Source organism: Macrobrachium rosenbergii, chromosome 59 (genome assembly GCF_040412425.1).
Source record: "Macrobrachium rosenbergii isolate ZJJX-2024 chromosome 59, ASM4041242v1, whole genome shotgun sequence".
NCBI classification, from domain to species: domain Eukaryota; kingdom Metazoa; phylum Arthropoda; class Malacostraca; order Decapoda; family Palaemonidae; genus Macrobrachium; species Macrobrachium rosenbergii.
In genome coordinates this window covers 30,345,253-30,366,843 of record NC_089799.1, presented here as the reverse complement: position 1 = coordinate 30,366,843, position 21,591 = coordinate 30,345,253, and the positions used below count along the sequence as shown (strand labels likewise).

The window sequence follows — 21,591 nt, the reverse complement described above, 5'->3', positions numbered from 1 at the left end:
AGAGTTTACAACATTAAGAAAATTAAAGACTCCATGTTTGAAGTAAGCAAAAGTACATGGTGGAATGCAAAGCAAAACAACCCCTCCAAGACTGCCATTTAACTGGGGTATGTAAGTAATGATGGATTAGAGATATGAAAGTAAAAGAGCCAAGAGGAAGAAAAAATTAAGAAAAGGAGGAGGGAGTTTCCTAATAATCTACCTATCTTTTACCTACCTAGTTCACCCACCTATGGCATTTTAAAAAGTTAGGTGGCATAAAAAAGTAAATGCAGCTTGGTGAAATTTCAAGCAATGGAGCTAACACTCAAGGCTGTGGAAGCAATGGGTCTGAGGGTTAGCACAGATACCTCTGAGACCACTAGGCAACCACAGACAACAGCATAGATTGATTGATCAATTGTAGGTTATCAGGCACAATAACTATAAACAAGGTCACTGACTGAATAGCAGCACATATGCTACCTTCAATTAAGCAGAACAAAATGTGAAAGATGTACTGGAACAAACCAAAAACTGGATGAGAAAGTGGAATATCTGATGATGGTGAATGATGACTGTGAAGTACTGCACCTTTCAAAGTTGTGTAAAGTTAATCTGCAGCTCCTACACCATCTTTGTTTTCCCTTCAGTTCAGATCTACAGTAAAGATTGAAATCACAAGTTTGCTTCCATCTTCCCTGCTTCTCTCAATCAACAGAAACATCTTTCATTTTAGCAGAGGTAAAAAAACTTGCACAACGTTTCAGCATAAATTTAGTGGAAATTTAGGATGTTCCAGCCCAATATGACAACAACTTACCACAGTTTCAAAATAATATCTTGAGCAGTAAACTAAGAAAACCACTACAGCACGCCAGAGATGAACTGAATGATGCTCTGCATGCAATCTGTGAAGGTGTTCCCACAATTACTACTCACCTTAGTGATTCAGTATCATTCTCTGATGGTAACACAGAGCTACCTGTATAAAAAGGTGAAGCTAAAACTTAAACACAAAATCCAAGAACATAGCATCCTTAAGCCATGATCAAACTCCATAACAAAGAAACCAGCTATATAAGTGGGAAAAAATGGAATACTATATTCCCAACTGACTGAAGGACAAAATCAAGTACTTCATTTAATACTTAGTCTTCTGGGCAATTACTCAGTCCACTCAGACAAAAACATGACTGAGGAAAAAGCTAGAGTAGATATTTGGTCAATGCACAACATAAAGGATATTAGCTATGGAAATACCAGCAAAGGAAAGGAAAGAGAATGCAGAACACTCATCTTTCAAAACACATGGTTTGTTGGTTGAGATAAACTCCAATTGGTGGTGCAAAAAACAATGAAATGATGCAAAACCAGCACAGGCAGTGACTTAGGAAAAGTTCATAGGTGCCAAAGGAGTCTGTGATATGGAAAAGTGGGCCTCTTCCCTAATGGGCTATCTTCATAAAAAATGCTACATATATAAAGAGAGAAATGTCTTGATGCACAAAAATATAAAAAAATTACTTTCTGTGGCTTCTATTAGATCCTGCATAGCTTTAACTGGGCAAAGATTACCTCTTAAACAGTGGACTATCCTGTACCATACAAAATAGAGCAAACTGCAGTTTGCCCAGGAGCAGTTTCTATTGTCTTCCGTACCTGAATTTCCTCACAATAAGAGACCAAATATCCCTCCATGGACAATGAATTTAGCCCGGAGGCACAGAGAGAGGTTTCTTTTATATACTCCACATTATATTTAACCATGTGAACCTTTTATTACAGATCAGCTCAGGCTTTTGATATTCAGTTAGAAATCTTATTACTCCAAGGGTCCTTAATATGTCCCTCACAATCTAATTTCAGTAACCTCCCAAATAAGCCAGTCATCTTAATATGCCAGGATATCTATCCTTTCTAACCTAAACACTGTTCAACCTCTTAGATATTTGGAAAGATGGCTTTTCCTTTATCCAGACCAAACAATAAAGTCATGACCTTGGATATCTAGCATCCTAACAAAATCTCAGACTTTTTGAGATAGCAGGGATGTAAGATGTGCCAGTAAACAACCTGAAGTTCTCGATATGTTATACAGCAACCCAAAGGGATGACCCTGCAAACCTGCTGAAGTTCATCATCTCAAGTTGGGAGCAGAAGCAGCACCAATTCAAGACTGACAAACTAACCAAGACCCTTTTCTGTAGTCTTCCTTCCCAAAGATAATATGGCGCTGGAAAGCTAATGGCCTTTCTTTGGTTTATACCAACAGTAAATCTTCATTGCATTTTGCAAGCTCTGTCAATAGTCAATGGAACTCACGAGTGGAGCTGAACCCAATACTGACCCAAGCTGACAGCTACTGTTTGTATGTCTATGGCTTGGAACTATTCCTTTTTTGGTCTTGGGAATTATTGCTTCTCCTAATCCCCTCTTTGTTGTAGTCCTTTTTTACCATGTACAGTACTGTACTGTACAATCATTTTTGATTCTTGGTATTCCTGTACTAGTTAAGTGTCTGTTCATGAATAAATGACAGGAGCAAATAAGACAGAAAATTGATACTGATTTTGCTAGCCGTGAACCTAAATTGTCTGCTAATTACATGACCACCACCATTAAGCTGAACAGGTGTTGGGGATGGCTTCTTCCCACCATCAAAAACCACAGGGAAGATACCCCTATTTCCATTTAGTTTCAGGGAGGGATCCAAGCTAGAACTATAGAGATAGTCACTCTTTATTAAGATGTACTAGTTGTTGGAATTCAACTCCTGTAGGAACTATACAAATGCTGTAGGAACTATAGAAATTAAGTCCTCCTCAATGTACCAAAAATCTAACATGAATAATGCTCACTGCTCTAGAAGTGAGAGCCCTTGCTAGCATATGGTGGTTTTATCTGAAAAAAAAAAAGTGCCTGTCAAGGTAACTTCCACAGAATCTGAGCTTTGGTATAAGCAGTTTAATCTAGAATAGTAACAGTTTACCAAGGAAGGGCAGCACTCCAGGTCAGCCTTGTGACAAATAAGGAAGGGTCACCGGTTTTTAGCTTACTGTGGCAGAGAACACTAACAGGAAAGAGAGTATGGAAGGCAGGCCACAGAGACCCACTTATTTAGCAGTAATGCAAATGAGCTAAAAACTTGAGCTGATTGATGCACAGAGCAAAACTAGACAAACACATGAAATAGAGGCTTCCTGTATCAAATTGCCTAAACCCATGACTCATTGCTGAACCCATAGTTGCCCCTTGCCCATCAGGGTTACTGCGACAGGAACAGGAGAAAATGAGATTCCAAAAGTACCAATGAATAAACACCTGGACTTAGCGGAATTGGAAAAGAACACTGAAACTCAACATACAGATTGTCTTCCTGAGAGCAACCACAGGCAAATTATAAATATAGACGCGATCAAAGATAAGATAAAGACTCAATGCACTTGAAGTAATCTACCGTAGGGATAAAGGTAGCCTAACCCAAAAATAAATGTAATCATAGGCCAGATAAAAGAAGATATTAACGTGCAATAGGCTACTAAAAGTCATTCACAATATAACTGAATTCAGAGGGTACAAGGGATAAGCTAACTAAATTCAGCAGACTGCATATATGTTTTTTGCAGCCATCTGAAATGTAAGCCATTGCACTAAGCAGAGAACAGCGACAATTACAAGAGGTATTAAAGAAATCAAAGTAAAATAAAACAGTGATGCCAATGAAAGTGGCAGTGTCTGCGCCCTCTCCAAAAAAATTATAATAATCAAAGGGAAGGGATATGAAAAAAATGAGTTTGGGATCCCAAATCCAGCCTTCCTATGTTATCCTTGCAGAAGGTAGGTAAAATAGTCTTCATTTGGTTTCCTAGCTAGCCCCAATGGTTGAAAGCTTGTATAATCATGTTAGATTTTTGGTACATTCAGGAGAACTTCATTTTTATTATTTCTACAGAAGGTTCATTGATGGTTTGCCAAGGAATTAAAAATTAAGATCTCTGCAATAACATGTCAAAAGAGAAACTGCAGGTTTTAGGAAGAGAAAACCAAGAAGATCAATATTTTAAAAGTCTGATTCTTAAAACTACACTATTTTATCAACATCTTTACAATCCCAAAACAATGACAAACCTTTACAATCCCAAAATCATGAACCAACCACTGTACTTCACAAATCTCATGAAAAGTCCAAATCCTCGATAAGAAAGTTTTCCAATTATTTGTGAGATAACAGTCTTTTAAGACTATTTCCTTCACTGTAACAATGCTTTATTGTATGGTAAAATTTTTCCTATTATATTTACAATTTAAAGGAAAGCATTCAAATGTCAATATATAAAGAAACATTCTAACATGTATATTAACCTGCAAGGGATTTTCAAGGGATAAACCCAGTTCATTAACAGCTTACACTGTACTTTTAAATGATAATAAATGAGACCCAGTTTCAAGAACTACTGTCATAATAATTACCAATTACATCTCTTCTCAAAGACTCCATAGAGTACAGCAGAGTCCACTTATTCTGTTAAAACAATTCTTACCTTTACATGTCCAATTTGTGCAATGAGTCGGAAACTGAAGAAGTAGGCGAAGATTTCGGAAATGTGATTCATGATACTAGCAATACCAAATACAGTTGGTGTGCCACCAATGTCCTGAAAGTAAGGATTTCTTATTTCAGTTTTCGAGTACTGCATCTCTATGTTCAGCGTTTACACCATGCAGTATTAAATCTAATACAGTACTTCTCCATGAGGTATTCCACACAACATAATAATCCTCAAGTCAAAACCTAAAAGATTCACAGATAATTTTACTGCACAGCTGGTAACATACCTGAAGATGCCAGAAGAGGAAGGCAAAGATCAGACCAATACCAACGCCCATCCACCAGGCAACTGCTAGGAAAGCACCGCATCGCAAGTTCTTGAACTCACGTAACACTACGAACCACTCTGGCATCTCTTTCATTGTTTGAGCGAAGATCTTTGTCTGCAGAAAACAGTAAGGTACACTGTAATCCTACAATAGTTTGCTTTACACTAAGAATATAAACTATATAAATGCCCCTAAATAGTATTTTATACTCTGTATATTTTGGTATACAACTGAATGAAGTTGCTCCAAAGTAAAGCCTCACCACAGTGCTCCACAATGTAGAGTAATCCCATATAATAATGATTACTATGAAACATAAGGTTTCAGAATATGAAATTTACAGTATGCCATGAGATTTTTTTACCCAAGCAAATGAAATTAAGAAAACTCTAGAGGCATGTGATTTTCTTCTACACACCCAAAACAGGATTTCTCTTTACAGTTATACAGCAAGGAGAATAACAATTACTTTTACAACTGAATAAACGTTGTCTCATTTGAGTCAATTATATATATATATATATATATATATATATATATATATATATATATATATATATATATATATATATATATATTATTTCACTGATTATTCCCTCTATTTCTTCTTAACGTATATTATGTATAAATTGTATAATATATATTCTGTATATATATTATACAAAGAAATCACAAAAATAAGTGCGTGATTTTGTTTATTTGCTGAAGTCACTCGGAAAGTTCAAAATGAAAAGACAGAGTGCCAAGTACTTTCGTGAATTTTAACACTTCTTCAGGGTACAAAGGAATACAGAGCACAAAACGAGTGAGCAAGAAAGCTCTCACAAAAGCAAAATGAAGAAAAAATATATTGATATGTATAATTAGGCCATTGCAAACAGAAACAATGCTCGTCCAGATCACTTAACTACTTAACACCCAAACAAGTCAAAATAAGGAAGGGAATTGCCTAATGACTGCATTACAGGCTATACAGAAATAAATGATAGGAATAGTAACAATATTAACAGTAATAACAATATACATCAATAAAAGAAACAACTACAAGTAGAGTAATATTAAAATAACTGAACAAACAATAATAAATACTACTGTATATATTTATTGTTCGTTCAGTTGTTTTAATATTACTTGTCTTTGTTCTTTTATTGGTGATATCTTTTCATGTATATTGTTATTACCGTTATTATTGTTGCCATTCCTAATTGTGAATTCAGTTGTTTTATAAACTGGTCGACAAGTAGTCAGCTTTTTATCATTTATTTCTGTATATAATGCGGTCATTAGGCAACTCCTTTCCTTATTTTGACTTGTTCGGGTGTTAAGTAGTTAAGTGATCTGGACGAACATTGTTTCTGTTTGTAATGGCCTAATTATGCATATTTCAGTATTTTTTTTCACTTTGCTTTTGTGAGAGCTTTCTTGCTCACTCGTTTTATGCTCCACATTACTTTGTGCCCAGAAAATGTGTTAAAATATACAAAAGTACTTGGCACTCTGTCGTTTCATTTTGAACTTTCCCAGTGGCTTCAGCTAATATATATATATATATATATATATATATATATATATATATATATATATATATATATATATATATATTTATATTTATACTAGCTGACCAACCCAACTCAGTGCTGCCTGGGAAAACTCTGAATGACAACCAATAAGCTCACTCTCTCTCTCTCCAACTCTCCCTCACTCTCTTTCCCTTTTTCTCCTCCCTAACACCCTATCTACTCCCTTTCTCACTCTCCTCCCTAACACTCCCTCTACTCTCTCTCTCTTTCCTTTTAAGATAGTTGCTCAGTTACATTGCCTAGCATTTTTGACATTTTATATTTTATCCCTTCTTATCCCCCATTCCTATCGGGGCTGAACTCGGACTTAAAGTGCATCCAGGGTATTACTATTCATCTCAGTGACCTCGAACACTATGGATTAGACACAAATATCTGTCATTTTTGACATTTTATTCTTCACCCCTTCTCAATGCCACTTCCTATCGGGGCTGAACTTGTACTTACAGCATTTGGAGTGTCACCATTCATCTCAACGACCTCAAAAACTATGGATTAGCCACTGATATCTGTTGTTTTCTGTTATTTTTACATGTCACCCCCTTCCCATCCCCACCTAGCCCCATTTCAGGGAAGTCCTTCCCACCTCAACCCAGTCCCGTTTTAGGGAACACCTTCCCACCCCCACCCCCTTTGGTGATAGTGATGTCTTACCCCCAAAGTACTCTTTTCTAGATAGTAAGTCATATGTATACCAGGTCTGGATGAAATTGCTCGATGCATTTCAGTTATTTTGGAACATACGTATACACACACACACAAACACACATGCATAAATACATACATACATCTGTTTATATATATGGATTTAATATATATATATATATATATATATATATATATATATATATATATATATATATATATATATATATATATATATATATATATATATACAGTAAACATCCTGTATTCGCGTTCTCACGATTCATGGATTTCTCTATGGAACATATATACACATTATTCGTGGAAAATCTGCCTATTCGCAGTATTTTCCACTGAGAAATATTCACTAATTACTGTATTTTCATATCATTCTCACGACTAAATGCACTTTTTGTGATAAAACTATTACAATACTCAGGTATAAGCATTGTTATAGGTTTTTTTGTGTTTGAACTATCAAATTAGGCAATTTTAAGTGTTTTTAGAGGGGTTTTAAGTATTCGCAGATTTTAGCTATTCGCAGGGGGGTGCGTTATGTATCCCCTGCGAATAAAGGGCTTACTCTATATATACAGTGTGCCATTTCAAGCCGTAAATCTTTTTTTTGAAGTAAACAAAGTAAAATATAACCTTTAACATTCCCACTATTTTCTAATTTCTCCTAAAAGATCATGGATTCCCTACTAAATTTCTCTCCAAACTAACTTTATAGCTTTTACCCTGTCTTACCACACAATACCTTTTGGATTTTCATGGAAACTAAAAAGTCATCATGCAGTCACAAAGATCCTGTAAAAAGACGTAAGATATTTCAAGACGAAGAAAGAAAAACTCCATATTTCGTAATTAGTGAAAAGATGAAAGAATAAAAGTCTAGGAAAGGTTTGCAAAGACTGAAATTGAAAGTCATAGAGTAAGAACTTATGACAATTGCCATACACTCGCCCGGAAGCAGAAAAGTAGACATAAAAATCTGAAAACCAAATCCCATACAGTTCATATCTCAAGAACAAATGCTAAATTCAATGATGGCAAAATGAAACAAAAGAACATCATTCCCTTATTGTGTAATCTGAAAGGTATATATAACTGCACACTGAATGAAAAGAAATCAGAACGTGACAATAAACGTTTCTTTCTGTCGATGTTGCATTCCTATTAACAAAGTGCTTTCTATTATTTCAAAGAACTACAGTATAGTGCTAAAAATCATATTACTTTTAAGAAGAATTATTCCTGATAACATCCTTCTTAGGACCCGGAAAAGTCTTTTGTATGGAACTCCCATCTCATGCTCTGCTTTAAGGATTCCTGTCGTACTTTTAAGGAAATAATTATGATGAAGCAAACCACTTCTCTGAAGATTATTAAATTTTGTACCAGAACCATCGATTTCTAAATTAGGGATAATTTCCAGTAATTAAGAACCCAATCAATAGATTTTGCCATCAACATAGCATTAAAAATTTTATTCTTATTCTAATCTGTTAATCAAACTTGACCAATGGCATACGAAAAGACATGCTAACCATGCAATAAAACTTGGCAAATCTTCTATTGGAGCAAATTACATATACTGAGTTTAACACGAATGCCACTGCCCAACTGGTCAGGAAGAGTAATTATTTTGTTCATCACTAATAAACTCAACAAAATATTGTGAATGAGTCGTGATGAAAATGACCTACATATATTCATCTACCTGTATCAGTTCCCCAATAGAAGTCGCCTTTCAACATAATCATAATAAAATAATTTTCATCATTACAAAGTTTCTCTGCATTCATCGAAAACGCATAACAAGGAAATGCTGGTGTAGTCTGCACGTCCAGATATAAAAGAAATATACGACCTCTGCTAAGAAAGAATCCCAACCTCCTTCCTTCATGCAGTCAAAAGCAAAATATGATTGCAGGATTAGTTATAACACTGAATGCTCACCACACGTAAATTTTCAAACGTGGGTTTGTTGGCAAGAAATATATTTGGTTGTGAGTCTGTCTCCTGCAAATGCGGTTCCTCCGACTGAAAGGAAACAAAATCTGAAAGCTCAGCCGCAGAGCAGATTCTTATTACATACCCTTTGACATGTACGAGAGGTAAAGTCCTTCAATAGGTACAGAGCACTGGTCCAGTAAAACAAAGGGCTGGAGTTTCTATAGATGCTACGAGGATGAAGAGTCATTACAGAAGTGCAAGTCACTTTCCATTTCACTTGTCTATACCAACCTCACTGATAAGTTATTCATGTGTGTCTGTGTTTTCACTAAAAATAATTTAAAGGATAGTCATTATGACAATTATGCAACAAAGATGCTTTACTAGGACTGTATAGAGTAAATTAATATTGGAACATTACGAAGTTGCTAAGCAATTCTTAACCACAAAAAGTCATATAACCTACATGTTAATGTTTGTTTCCAATGACAAGATGAATTTCAGGCAATTCACGAGTATTCATTTTTAGAAATGTTCACTGTACAGCAAATGTATATCATGAAATAACAGGAGATGCATTTGCAAGACGTATAATGTATCCTCTGCAATATATATTAGTGCAATGATATTCCTAAAATAGCAGTGTAAATGTTTCTTTTTTTTTAATGACTGAGCATTTACAAGTTAACCTGAGGTCACTCACCTTGATGTTACCAATTGCCTCATCAAGCTTCTGTCGCTGAGACTTCTGCTCTTGCATGGGAATCTTGGGTTCATTCCAAGGGCGAGGACCATTGTCTACAGGTTCCTTCACTGCATCATCATCTCGAACAGCAGGTTCTGTGTAGTCAAACTGAAGAGAGAAACGTACTAAGATTATTCTTAAAACACTCAAGGTACGTAAAAAACATAGCAAAAATAATAAAGTAGCATGTTAAAATGTATTGTGCAATTTCTATAAAATATACTTTAGTCCTTAAAACTACTTCAGTAATCCAGCTAGGAATGTATAAAAATACTGTCTACTCTATTTTTCAACAAAAAATCAATTTTGCATGTTGATCAATTTTGCAAGACCTTAAGGAAAACATAAAATATAAGAAAAGAGATGTGCATAGAAAGGACTGACGAAACCAAACAATGAAAGTTACCTTGAACTGCGAGGCTGTAATCAGAGCACACCCCATGAGTACACTGAAGACCGCAAAGCAAATAGTATAGTTCCTTTCCTTCTCATGTGGGCCGCAAGGGTGACCGGGAAAAGCAGTGGAATGATCCAAAGCTATACCAACGAAGAACATAGCCAAACCCCATCCAAGTGACCCAAACATTCGCTGACGTCCATAGTGATCGGCTTCTTCACCCAAATAGGTCAACACCTGGAAACCATTGGAAGTGAATATAAGATGCTGAATCATCATATATCGCAAATACAGTTCACTCTTTTTGTGGCTGATTATTTTACACTGAAACAAAATTCTAAAATACTAACGTTTTCCTTAGTTTTCAACTAGACCATTTGTTTACATAACCCTCTTCATACTTGGAAACATCTAGGTGCCTTACTGCTGAATCAGCGAGAGTTATAGCTGGACTACTGAAGAACTCTCCAAGTAGCACAAGAAGAAGCAGCAGGAAAAACACTTTGTGCACATCAGATGACCTATACACGATACTCGAGAATGGTGGTGATAACCAGTCTTCTTCAGCTCCTTTAAAGTCCTTGAAGTTTACCTGCGACAAAATTCGTACAGTGAAAACAAGGGGACTTATTACCAAATGAGAAAAATAAAGATACTCACCTTAAAATTCTCCTCTCAATGATGCCTGTGACTTGAGTCATCAAAGAACGTCTCAGTTTACATGCCACAACAGAAGACACTATGTTAAATGAATATCTATAAATGTAATCTTCATACCACGAAGATGAGATATGTCAATATAGCCACAGGAGAAAAGAAAATAAAATGCTCTGATAGCTCGCTAATTTCCCCTTCCACCAGGCCTCTTCAACAGCTTTATTACAACTAAGCAGAATAAGAACATACATAAAAATCACAGACATTATTTCTCACCAGAAAAATAATAAAAGAACAGTTGTCAAAGATAAAATTAGGTTTTTTAGATCATAAACAAATGGTCAAGAATCAGCAATTCATAAAAGTTGAAAGCGAGAACTATTCAACGATTTGGTGATAAGTCATTTAAAACCTTTCTCTGAATTTGTGCTGTTGTGAAACAATGTGAAAGAATAAAGGGTCTAATTTATATATTCCCTGACAAATATTAAAGTTTTTTTGTTTGCTAAAACTTATGCAAGCCGTTTCTAACAAATTTCTTGTCATCATATCTTTTTTCTTTGAATAATATTTCTGTTTTTGTTCCAAAGAATAGGACAGCTACAGTTTTGCACATGTAAATTAACAGCGCTGTTTGGAGAATTTGTTCTTACACAATAGCGTTATCAATGTGTAATTTTAGTATTTCGTTTTCCAAGTTTCCAAATTAAACTTCATAAATAAAAACATCAAAACTCTCGGTATCGGGATGACAATGTTAAAATATTCTTTATCAAACAATGTTAAGATATTCTTTGTCAAATGCTGTAACAAAGATAATACAACAACTAAAACAAGTTTCTAAATCAACTCCTATGCGCTCACAGGAAGAAAATGCAGTTCAAGTTTTTAAGAAATTGCCGCAAAGAATGTGTAATCCCAAATTCTCTTGTTACAAAGTGTTACCGAAAGTTAAGTGGAAACAGTTTTGGAAACTTGGAAAACGAAATACTAAAATTACACATTGATAACGCTAAAATAGAAACCAGACAATGTTTCAGAAAACCAATAGAATTAAAGCTGAATTGCTAAGAAGTGAGTGTGCCACAAAACTTTGTACCTAATATTTTTACTTGGGTATAAATTATAATCACCTGAGAAGGGAAATACAGAAGATAAGAAGTCTTTACACCAGAAAATTATCAAACCTTATTTTACGTTCTCCATGGAATAATTACGGAGAAAGCAATAGTATATTTAATCTTTCATCTAAAACCCTCTCCAACAACGAGAAAACAGCACTCGAATTAGGAATAAAATTTAATAATCCATCAAAGAAACCAGACATTCTTAAAAAACAGAAGACCTTTGAAGAAAAGGAAAAAATATAATCACCAAAAAGAAGATAATAATAGACTACTTTTGGCCAAGGGAATAATGTACAGTGCTTATATTAAACATGTTGATTGCTGCTATTTTCCAAAGCGATTGAATACTGCACCGATAAATGTCCAAGGAGATAACGAACTGCATATTACCAGAGTAGATAAGGCGAACACGACAGTCATCTTAGATAAACATACTTATGAGGATAAAATTAACAACATATTGAGCGACCAAGACACCTACGAAAAACTAACATCCAATCCCGCAGAAAGAGTCAACGCAGAGTTTCACAAAAGCATTAGGAATATTCTTCGAGATAATCAACACCTCATCAACAAGTTCAAACATTCCAATGCCAAACTACCTTACTTATACGGAGTAGTAAAGACCCACAAAGATGGTTATCCCATGCGACCTATTATAAGCACAATAGGAAGTGTACAATATTCTTTCCAAATTTCTCGTAAATTTGTTAAAACTGCTTGTAGGAACCATATCTAACCCACATTACCAATTCAGTTGAATTTGTAAATGTAGTCCAATACCAGTTTTAGATCTGCTTGAATTTTTAAATAAGGAACTGAATAGATACTATAATATTATGTTTTTTCCATATCTGTTCCAGACATTTTAAAATTAATTAGACTTTGTATAATAGATGCATGTTTTGTTCTTAATAACAGCTATTATAAGCAGAAATTTGGAATGCAAATGGGCAACTGTTTGTCTCCAGTGCTGCCAAACATATACTGTACATGGAATTCTATGAAACCCAAATTGCCAATAACATATTGCCAGATGATGTTTACAGTTTGGAGTGTAAACCACGACATTGATAAATGTCTATCTAATCATAAGTCCATAAACTTCTTAGACACTAATGTAATAAGAGCAGATAATGGTCTGAAATTCAAAATTCACAGAGAAGCTACAAATACCAACTTAATGATCAATGCAAAATCGACACATACACGTAATGTGAAGTACATGGCTTTGAGATCTCATTTTCTAAGAGCACTTAGGCTAGTCAGCCCCGAGTATTTGGACGAAGAGTTTAATAATATCACCAGAACTGGCATAAAAAACCACTTTTCAATCAGGGAAACAGAAGAATGTTTATTCCTGCCTAAACAAACATTGTAGAACAAGCACCGAAAAGGAATACGATATGAGTGATACTTTGGTTCTCCCTTTCCACCCTTCATTCAGTGATATTGTTTATCCTTTAAGAATATTAAGCTTTAAAGTAGTCTTTTCTTACTCCAACACAATAGGAAAGACAGTCATTTGCAACAGCCCAAACCAGAAGAAGGTGTGGTTTGCAAAATACCTTGTGAATGTGGCAAATTCTACCTAGGACAAACCGGAAAACATATTAATAAGAGAATTTCCCAACATCGATATTGTGTAAGAACAAATTCTCCAAACAGCGCTGTTAATTTACGTGCTAAACTGTGGCTGTCCTATTCTTTGGAACAAAGTAGGAATATTATTCAAAGAAAAAGATATGATGACAAGAAATTTGTTAGAAACGGCTTGCACAAGTTTTAGCAAACAAAAAAAATGTAATATTAGTCCGGGCATATATAAATTAGACCCTTTATTCCTTCACATTGTTTCACAACAGTACAAATTCAGAGAAAGGTTTTAAATGACCAATCACCAAATCGTTGAGCAGTCCTCTCTTTTAACTTTTCTGAATTGCTAATTCTTCACCATTTGTTTATGATCTAAACAGCCTAATTTTAACTTTGACAACTGTTCTTTTGTTTTTTTTCCGGTGAGAAACAATGTTTGTGATTGTTATGTGCGTACTTATTCTGTTTAGTTATAATAAAGCTCTTGAAGAGGCCTGGTGGAAGGCGAAATTATCGAGCTATTAGAGTGTTTTATTTTATTTTCTCTTGTGGACTATACTGACATACATATCTATTTTAAATATTTCTACGAAATATATGCTTGATAAATTTGTTATTTCGACCACTACTAATGAACTAACTGGAATTAAAGCTTTAATCTCTTCCAGCCTCATAAAGGGACTGGGTAGAACTGACAGTCATTCAACTGGAATAATTACTTGTCCAGAGCGGCAATTCATTAGTCTGGACAGAATCCTCTCAACAAAACTACTCTGAGGAAAAGCACACAACAGAAGTTTGACAAAAAACTTTCTTATTCTTATAATCATCCTCATCATCATCATTATTATCATTATTGGTGAGGACAAAGAACGTGAGTGTTCCTCATTGTCTTCAATGTCATTTTTATTATTCAAATGCACAAGAAAAAAACAGTAAAAGGTCTTTGGTTTGACTAAAGCAAACAACAAATGCTGGCATTTAATTAAACGAAATAATGTCAATTAATACATTCATCAAACCACCTCACATACTCATAGGTAGAAAAATAATGTGCATAAAAGAATTCACAGAACTGACAAAATATGGGGACGATTCCAGTAATAAAAACAACTTGCTGAACTTTTTCTTCCTTTAAAATGATATAACTGTCATAACATGTTAGCAGTTGTAATTATTTATAAGAAGGTGCTGGAAAATGGGCAGCTCCTAATAATTATTATTAGAAGTAAGTTTTAATTTCTATAAGAGTTATTCTTTCATTTGGAGAATAATTCGTTAGACTTTGTCAGTTCTTTATTTATTTACTGCTATTTGAGAAAGAACCTTCAAAGAGGTGTTGGGAATAAAGTATATGTTCGGTGTCTGATCAGCTGAGCTGAGAGAGTCAAAAGAAAAGAAGAAAATGGCCTCTAGTCTAAAAAGATGTTTGTATGGATTATAAGATGATCTTCACAGTCCTGATTCGCGAAAAAACCTAACATTGGAAACTACAGCAAACATATGCTAGATTCTCCATGCCCAGAGTTGCAAAATCCCCAGATAGAATGTTTCACATGCAGATTGTAAACAAACTCGCTCCTCCTCAGTGATGGCAGAAGGCACCAAGCGACCGTTGAGGTGCGTTTCTTTTTTCAAGCCTGTCATTCAACTCCAATAGATCTTGCATTTGTCGGTAGGATTTTCATTACACTGATCTGTGTTACAATGCTGGGAAGGTACTCATATGCTATGGCACATAGTATATGAATACTTTCCCAGTAAGGTGTCCCCTTTAATGTATTGGAAAAATCGCAAGAAAAATACGTTATCTATGTTTCTCTCACTCACACATATCTTCAAATGCCAAAAAGTTCCTATTTCAGATCTATATTATATGTAACATTTAGCTCAAATTAAACTTCATAAATACAAATATCAAAACTCTCGGTATCGGGATGATAATGTTAAGATATTCTTTATCAAATGCTGTAACAAAGATAATACAATAACCTAAAACAAGTTTGCAAATCATCTTCTGCAGTATGAACCAATTTTTTTAAAATCATGAAACATTCAAAAGTTATTTAATTCTTACGACTTTGCCTAGCACTAACAGCATGGGGAGCCATCTATACACAAAAATATAGAAATATATTCTCTTCACAGTTTGTTTTAAAAAACAAGACTGCAACAGTTCTAACCCTTTCACTTTACTTTCATTCAAGCATTTCTTAAGGTTCACTTCTAAATCAACTTACCGTATAATGGACGACATGAGGGGACTTTCCAATGACATGATCTTTCGGCAAGGGCGTGTCTCGTTTGCTCCTCCACAGCGGTCGAGTTGACATTAGGGGAACTTGTCCATCGTTCAAAAGTCTTTCAAAGTCATCCCGTGGTTCGACTGATCGCTTGTGGTAGAAGAATGGTGCAAGAGTTATGACAGTGGGCTGCTGCTCTGCCAGTGGTGTAGGAAGGATCTCAGGTTCGCCTTCATCTTCTACATTCAGGAAATAAGAGCTGGGGTCATAACTTCGCTTTTTCTTGGAGGACTGCTGGAGAAAAAATGACACAAATTATAGGACATGCTACCTACATTCCTAAAATCAAAAGCTGGAACGCCCCACGTAAAATCAATCCTTCGAGTATGGTGAAACGGCTGGTACCATAATCGCATCAGTTACTCACATTCAAGTACTTGGGAAGAAAGTCGAACTCAAGAAAAGAGAGAGATAACATTTCTAGAAAAAGTTTCCTAAAGCATTTTCTGATTACATAGGGATGCAATCAATTGTCAACAAAAAAGTGGGGCACTGTGGAGTACCGGGAAATTATTAATCTGTTATTAAAACTTTAACGACCATGAGGGCTAAATAAATAGTCAAGAACGAAAGTAAGACACAGAGTATCTAATTTTAGCATTACAGCTGGACAGTGATGCTACGATACCTCCACACAGGAAAAACACCGGTGAGGGTAGTTTAACGGATGGTGAGGTCAAAACGATTACAAGTGATGCCCCATGAAATCAAGATTTCATCTGGAATAACAGCTCAGAATGGACAGATACCGAAGATGGTTCGTTTTCAGGAACAACACTTCAGAAAGGACATTTCACCAAAACGTTCACTGACGAAGGAAGCAAAATGAGATAATTAGAGATTCTTTAATATCTCTGCATATTCCCAATTAATAAATCAATCATTTCTTAGTAATGAAATGGTACGCGAATGAATGGTTTATATGCACACGGCTCTGATCAGAGTTCAGTAACGTGGAGAGAGATGTTGGCTGAATTATCTCTAAGTAAATAAACTCAATGTATGTGAGCATACGCTCATCGTTTCGAAAACTGGAAAAATATGAGCTAAAGAAAGGGTAAACCAATAAAGTAAGAAATGAATTTACGAGCGACTGAGTGAATGAATAAATAATTATATCAACGAAAGAAACAAGAACTTAGTGAGTGAATAAATGAAGGAAGAGTATATGAAAATGTTTCCATATAAATCAGTGAATGGGTAAGCACAGAGTGAATGAATAAAGTAGATGAATATTTTCACAAACCTGAGTAAGCTATAGTTAATAAGTGAATGGATAAATGTGACTAAATTGATTGATGAAGCGTCCGGCAAGTAGAAAAAAATAAAATAAAACGAAGCAGGGGGTATCTTTACGAGGATATGCACAAACACCTAACATCTATTCGGCTTTAAAAACGAATAAATAAATGAGAAGAGCTCAAAAGATGCAAAAGAATTTGCTGCTTACTTTTCAAAAGTGCCTTTGGCCTATATGAATATCAGTTACTAACTGGATTAAGTCTCAATGATACAACGAAAGTAGCTACAAATTTCACAAGCAATGAAAGTATGTGAATACTAGTCCGCTCATCATAAAGTGGGGAAGGGAAGTCTCCGGTCACTGATAAACATCAGAAAGATTCTTGAAATACATGAAAAAACTACGAAGACATAAATCTCTAAGCATGGAATGTCGTGACTAAAAAAAAATACTACCATTGATCGTGGATCCTGATTAAATATTCTTATTGATAATTCTTTCATTAAGATATAACAGCCTAACGTAGCAAGTTTGTAGACTGCAATTTACAGAAATATACTACGTGATTTGCAAATTATACATTGGTATCCCTAGAGTTCCTTAGGATTCAATGAAGAGGTTCCAAAACGGTACTCACGGAAGTGTAGGGGGTTGTAAGAATGTGGTGGGTTCCATTGAACAAAACGCAGGCAGTTGCAGGAGGCTGCACAAACCCCAGGGACAGTGTGAATACAATCCATGCACCCACAGCGCACAGCAACATCATCTTGCCTTTCTGAAATCTAAAAAAGACGCCATTAACTCTAGGTTCTGCTCGAGAGCATTCGGTGCTATTTTAAAAATCATAGATAATTCATAATAGTTACACTGTTTAACATTCCAAAAAGCTGAAAGGCCCTCACAAAAGAAAAGACGCTCAATATATATTTAACCTATAAGGGTAAAATTCTTACTTACTTAATACGGTGTAGCCGTTTTCATATATTATAACGTAATGCCGTCACAAATACCACGGTTATCTACAGCGAGCCTCATTTCAAAGTACTTTATGTGCCCCATTAACCCTGAACAGCGGTGACGCAATCAAACAAGGCAATGAAGTGTATTATGCTAAGGAAAAACAAAAATATTCAGACCCATTCTTCCTTCTTTATTACTTGATATTCCTCTGTCTCCATCAGCATAATACAAAAAATTTATATTGACAGTTACTGACCTTATATATTCAACCATAACAAAGTTATGTATATTTGTAAACTCTTCAGTCAATAATGCTGATTGCATTGTAATGTCTGTACTAATCAGAACTGAAGAGCGCCGATAAAGAAGATTCAGTTTATGAACAAATTAACTCTTGCATTCATAAATCACATAATCACAAACATCAAGCTTATTCTCCTTCAAAACAGAAAAAAAATATACACACACACACACACACACACACACACATATATATATATATATATATATATATATATATATATATATATATATATATATATATATATATATATATATATATATATATACATATATATAAATAAATATATATATATATATATATATATATATATATATATATATATATATATATATATACATACATATATATAAATAATATATATATATATATATATATATATATATATATATATATATATATATATATATATATAAACACACAAACACAGATATGTGATATTAATGGAAGAGTCTTATTCCCAATGGTTACATCTGGATGGTTGTAGAAGTAATCAGTGCTTAAAAGCCACCTCGTCTGCTCCAAAGGGAACTCCTGTTGGTCATTTTAAAAGTTTTGGCGAAACTAATTTACGGATATAGCTTACATGAAATAGGATTCTTTGCGGAAACTAAGAGATATCTGAGCATTTCTACAAACACTTTGGGTATTATGAGTAAAAATAAAAAAAATTATTTTTTGGTCTAAAGCCTTTTTTATTCAAAAATATTTGATATTCTGGGGGGTTAAGTCTTTTTACTGTTTGGTTCCACTAAAAGTTTGGGAGCGTCCTTCTACATGATTGATTCGACATGAGCCCAAACGCCAAGCGCGGTCTTCCTAAAGAGAGTATACACACACACACACACACATACGTAAAATATACATTATATATATATATATATATATATATATATATATATATATATATATATATATATATATACAGTATATATACTGTATACACACACACACACCGTCTTTACAGGCCTCCCCAAAATTTAGGAACACTAAAATACGAGCATTAGTTCATATCTGTTAGTAAATAGTCTAAGATTCATATATATATATATATATATATATATATGTGACTATTTATCACATCACCGTGATTCATATACAATCAGAAAGCTACAAACGTCCTTTAATATCCAATTCACTCTACCTCCGGAAGTAATATATTTTCATATATGTTACCGAAGGGAATTTAAGTTGATAATAAGTCCACCGCACCTCTCTTGGCCGACTGGTTGTGTGTCACTGTAGTCCTGATTCCTCGTCCGTCGCTGGTTCGATCCACGGGACGGTGGACTTATTATCAACTTAAAATTCCCCTTCGGTAACATATATGAAAATATATTACTTCCGAGGTAGAGTGAATTGGATATTAAAGGACGTTTGTAGCTTTCTGATTGTATATGAATCACGGTGATGTGATAAATAGTCATAATATGGCTACGTGCGACAAACGCACTACACGGTCAACATGGCAGAGGTGGGTGGATATCGTCTCCAAACGCAAAACACCTGAGTTCGACGGGTGGGTTGATGGGAGATGGTATTCACTTATATACCTCTCTTGTGGCCGACTGGTTAGTGTGTCACTGTAGTCCTGATTCCTCGTCCGTCGCTGGTTCAATCCACGGGGACGGTGGACTTATTATCAACTTAAAATTTCCTTCGGTAACATATATGAAAATATATTACTTCCGAGGTAGAGTGAATTGGATATTAAAGGACGTTTGTAGCTTTCTGATTGTATATGAACCACGGTGATGTGATAAATAGTCATAATATGGCTACGTGCGACAAACGCACTACGGTCAACATGGCAGAGGTGGGTGGATATCGTCTCCAAACGCATAAAACACCTGAGTTCGGCGGGTGGGTTGATGGGAGATGGTATTCACTTATATACCTCTCTTGTGGCCGACTGGTTAGTGTGTCACTGTAGTCCTGATTCCTCGTCCGTCGCTGGTTCGATCCCACGGGACGGTGGACTTATTATCAACTTAAAAATTCCCCTTCGGTAACATATATGAAAATATATTACTTCCGAGGTAGAGTGAATTGGATATTAAAGGACGTTTGTAGCTTTCTGACTGTATATGAATCACGGTGATGTGATAAATAGTCATAATATGGCTACGTGCGACAAACGCACTATACGGTCAACATGGCAGAGGTGGGTGGATATCGTCTCCAAACGCAAAACACCTGAGTTCGACGGGTGGGTTGATGGGAGATGGTATTCACTTATATACCTCTCTTGTGGCCGACTGGTTAGTGTGTCACTGTAGTCCTGATTCCTCGTCCGTCGCTGGTTCGATCCCACGGGACGGTGGACTTATTATCAACTTAAAATTCCCTTCGGTAACATATATGAAAATATATTACTTCCGAGGTAGAGTGAAGTGGATATTAAAGGACGTTTGTAGCTTTCTGATTGTATATGAATCACGGTGATGTGATAAATAGTCATAATATGGCTACGTGCGACAAACGCACTACACGGTCAACATGGCAGAGGTGGGTGGATATCGTCTCCCAAACGCAAAACACCTGAGTTCGACGGGTGGGTTGATGGGAGATGGTATTCACTTATATACCTCTCTTGTGGCCGACTGGTTAGTGTGTCACTGTAGTCCTGATTTCTCGTCCTCGCTGGTTCGATCCCACGGGGCGGTGGACTTATTATCAACTTAAAAATTCCCTTCGGTAACATATATGAAAATATATTACTTCCGGTAGAGTGAATTGGATATTAAAGGACGTTTGTAGCTTTCTGATTGTATATGAATCACGGTGATGTGATAAATAGTCATAATATGGCTACGTGCGACAAACGCACTACCACGGTCAACATGGCAGAGGTGGGTGGATATCGTCTCCAAGCGCAAAACACCTGAGTTCGACGGGTGGGTTGATGGGAGATGGTATTCACTTATATACCTCTCTTGTGTCCGACTGGTTAGTGTGTCACTGTAGTCCTGATTCCTCGTCCGTCGCTGGTTTCGATCCCACGGGGACGGTGGACTTATTATCAACTTAAAATTCCCCTTCGGTAACATATATGAAAATATATTACTTCCGAGGTAAGTGAATTGGATATTAAAGGACGTTTGTAGCTTTCTGATTGTATATGAATCACGGTGATGTGATAAATAGTCATAATATGGCTACGTGCGACAAGCACTACTACGGTCAACATGGCAGAGGTGGGTGGATATCGTCTCCAA

The 21,591-nt window shown here is 35.4% G+C and overlaps 1 protein-coding gene across 7 annotated transcripts in view; it reads right to left on the bottom strand.

Moving 5' to 3' along the window:
* The window catches only part of jef (major facilitator superfamily domain-containing protein 6 jef), an 89,150-nt gene that overhangs the window by 41,026 nt on the left and 26,533 nt on the right, over positions 1–21,591 (bottom strand). For 3 of the 7 annotated variants that reach the window (XM_067102431.1, XM_067102433.1, XM_067102435.1), the window contains exons 2-8: positions 17,750–17,894; positions 15,807–16,103; positions 10,611–10,778; positions 10,196–10,423; positions 9,748–9,897; positions 4,819–4,974; positions 4,524–4,637 (exon numbers count right to left, since the gene is read on the bottom strand). In XM_067102431.1, the coding sequence (XP_066958532.1) occupies positions 4,524–4,637; positions 4,819–4,974; positions 9,748–9,897; positions 10,196–10,423; positions 10,611–10,778; positions 15,807–16,103; positions 17,750–17,894 (1,258 nt within the window). Of the gene's footprint in view, positions 1–4,523; positions 4,638–4,818; positions 4,975–9,747; positions 9,898–10,195; positions 10,424–10,610; positions 10,779–15,806; positions 16,104–17,749; positions 17,895–18,069; positions 18,165–21,591 lie in introns of those variants that run through there. The other 4 variants (XM_067102432.1, XM_067102434.1, XM_067102437.1 and 1 more) reach the window with 2 other exon arrangements.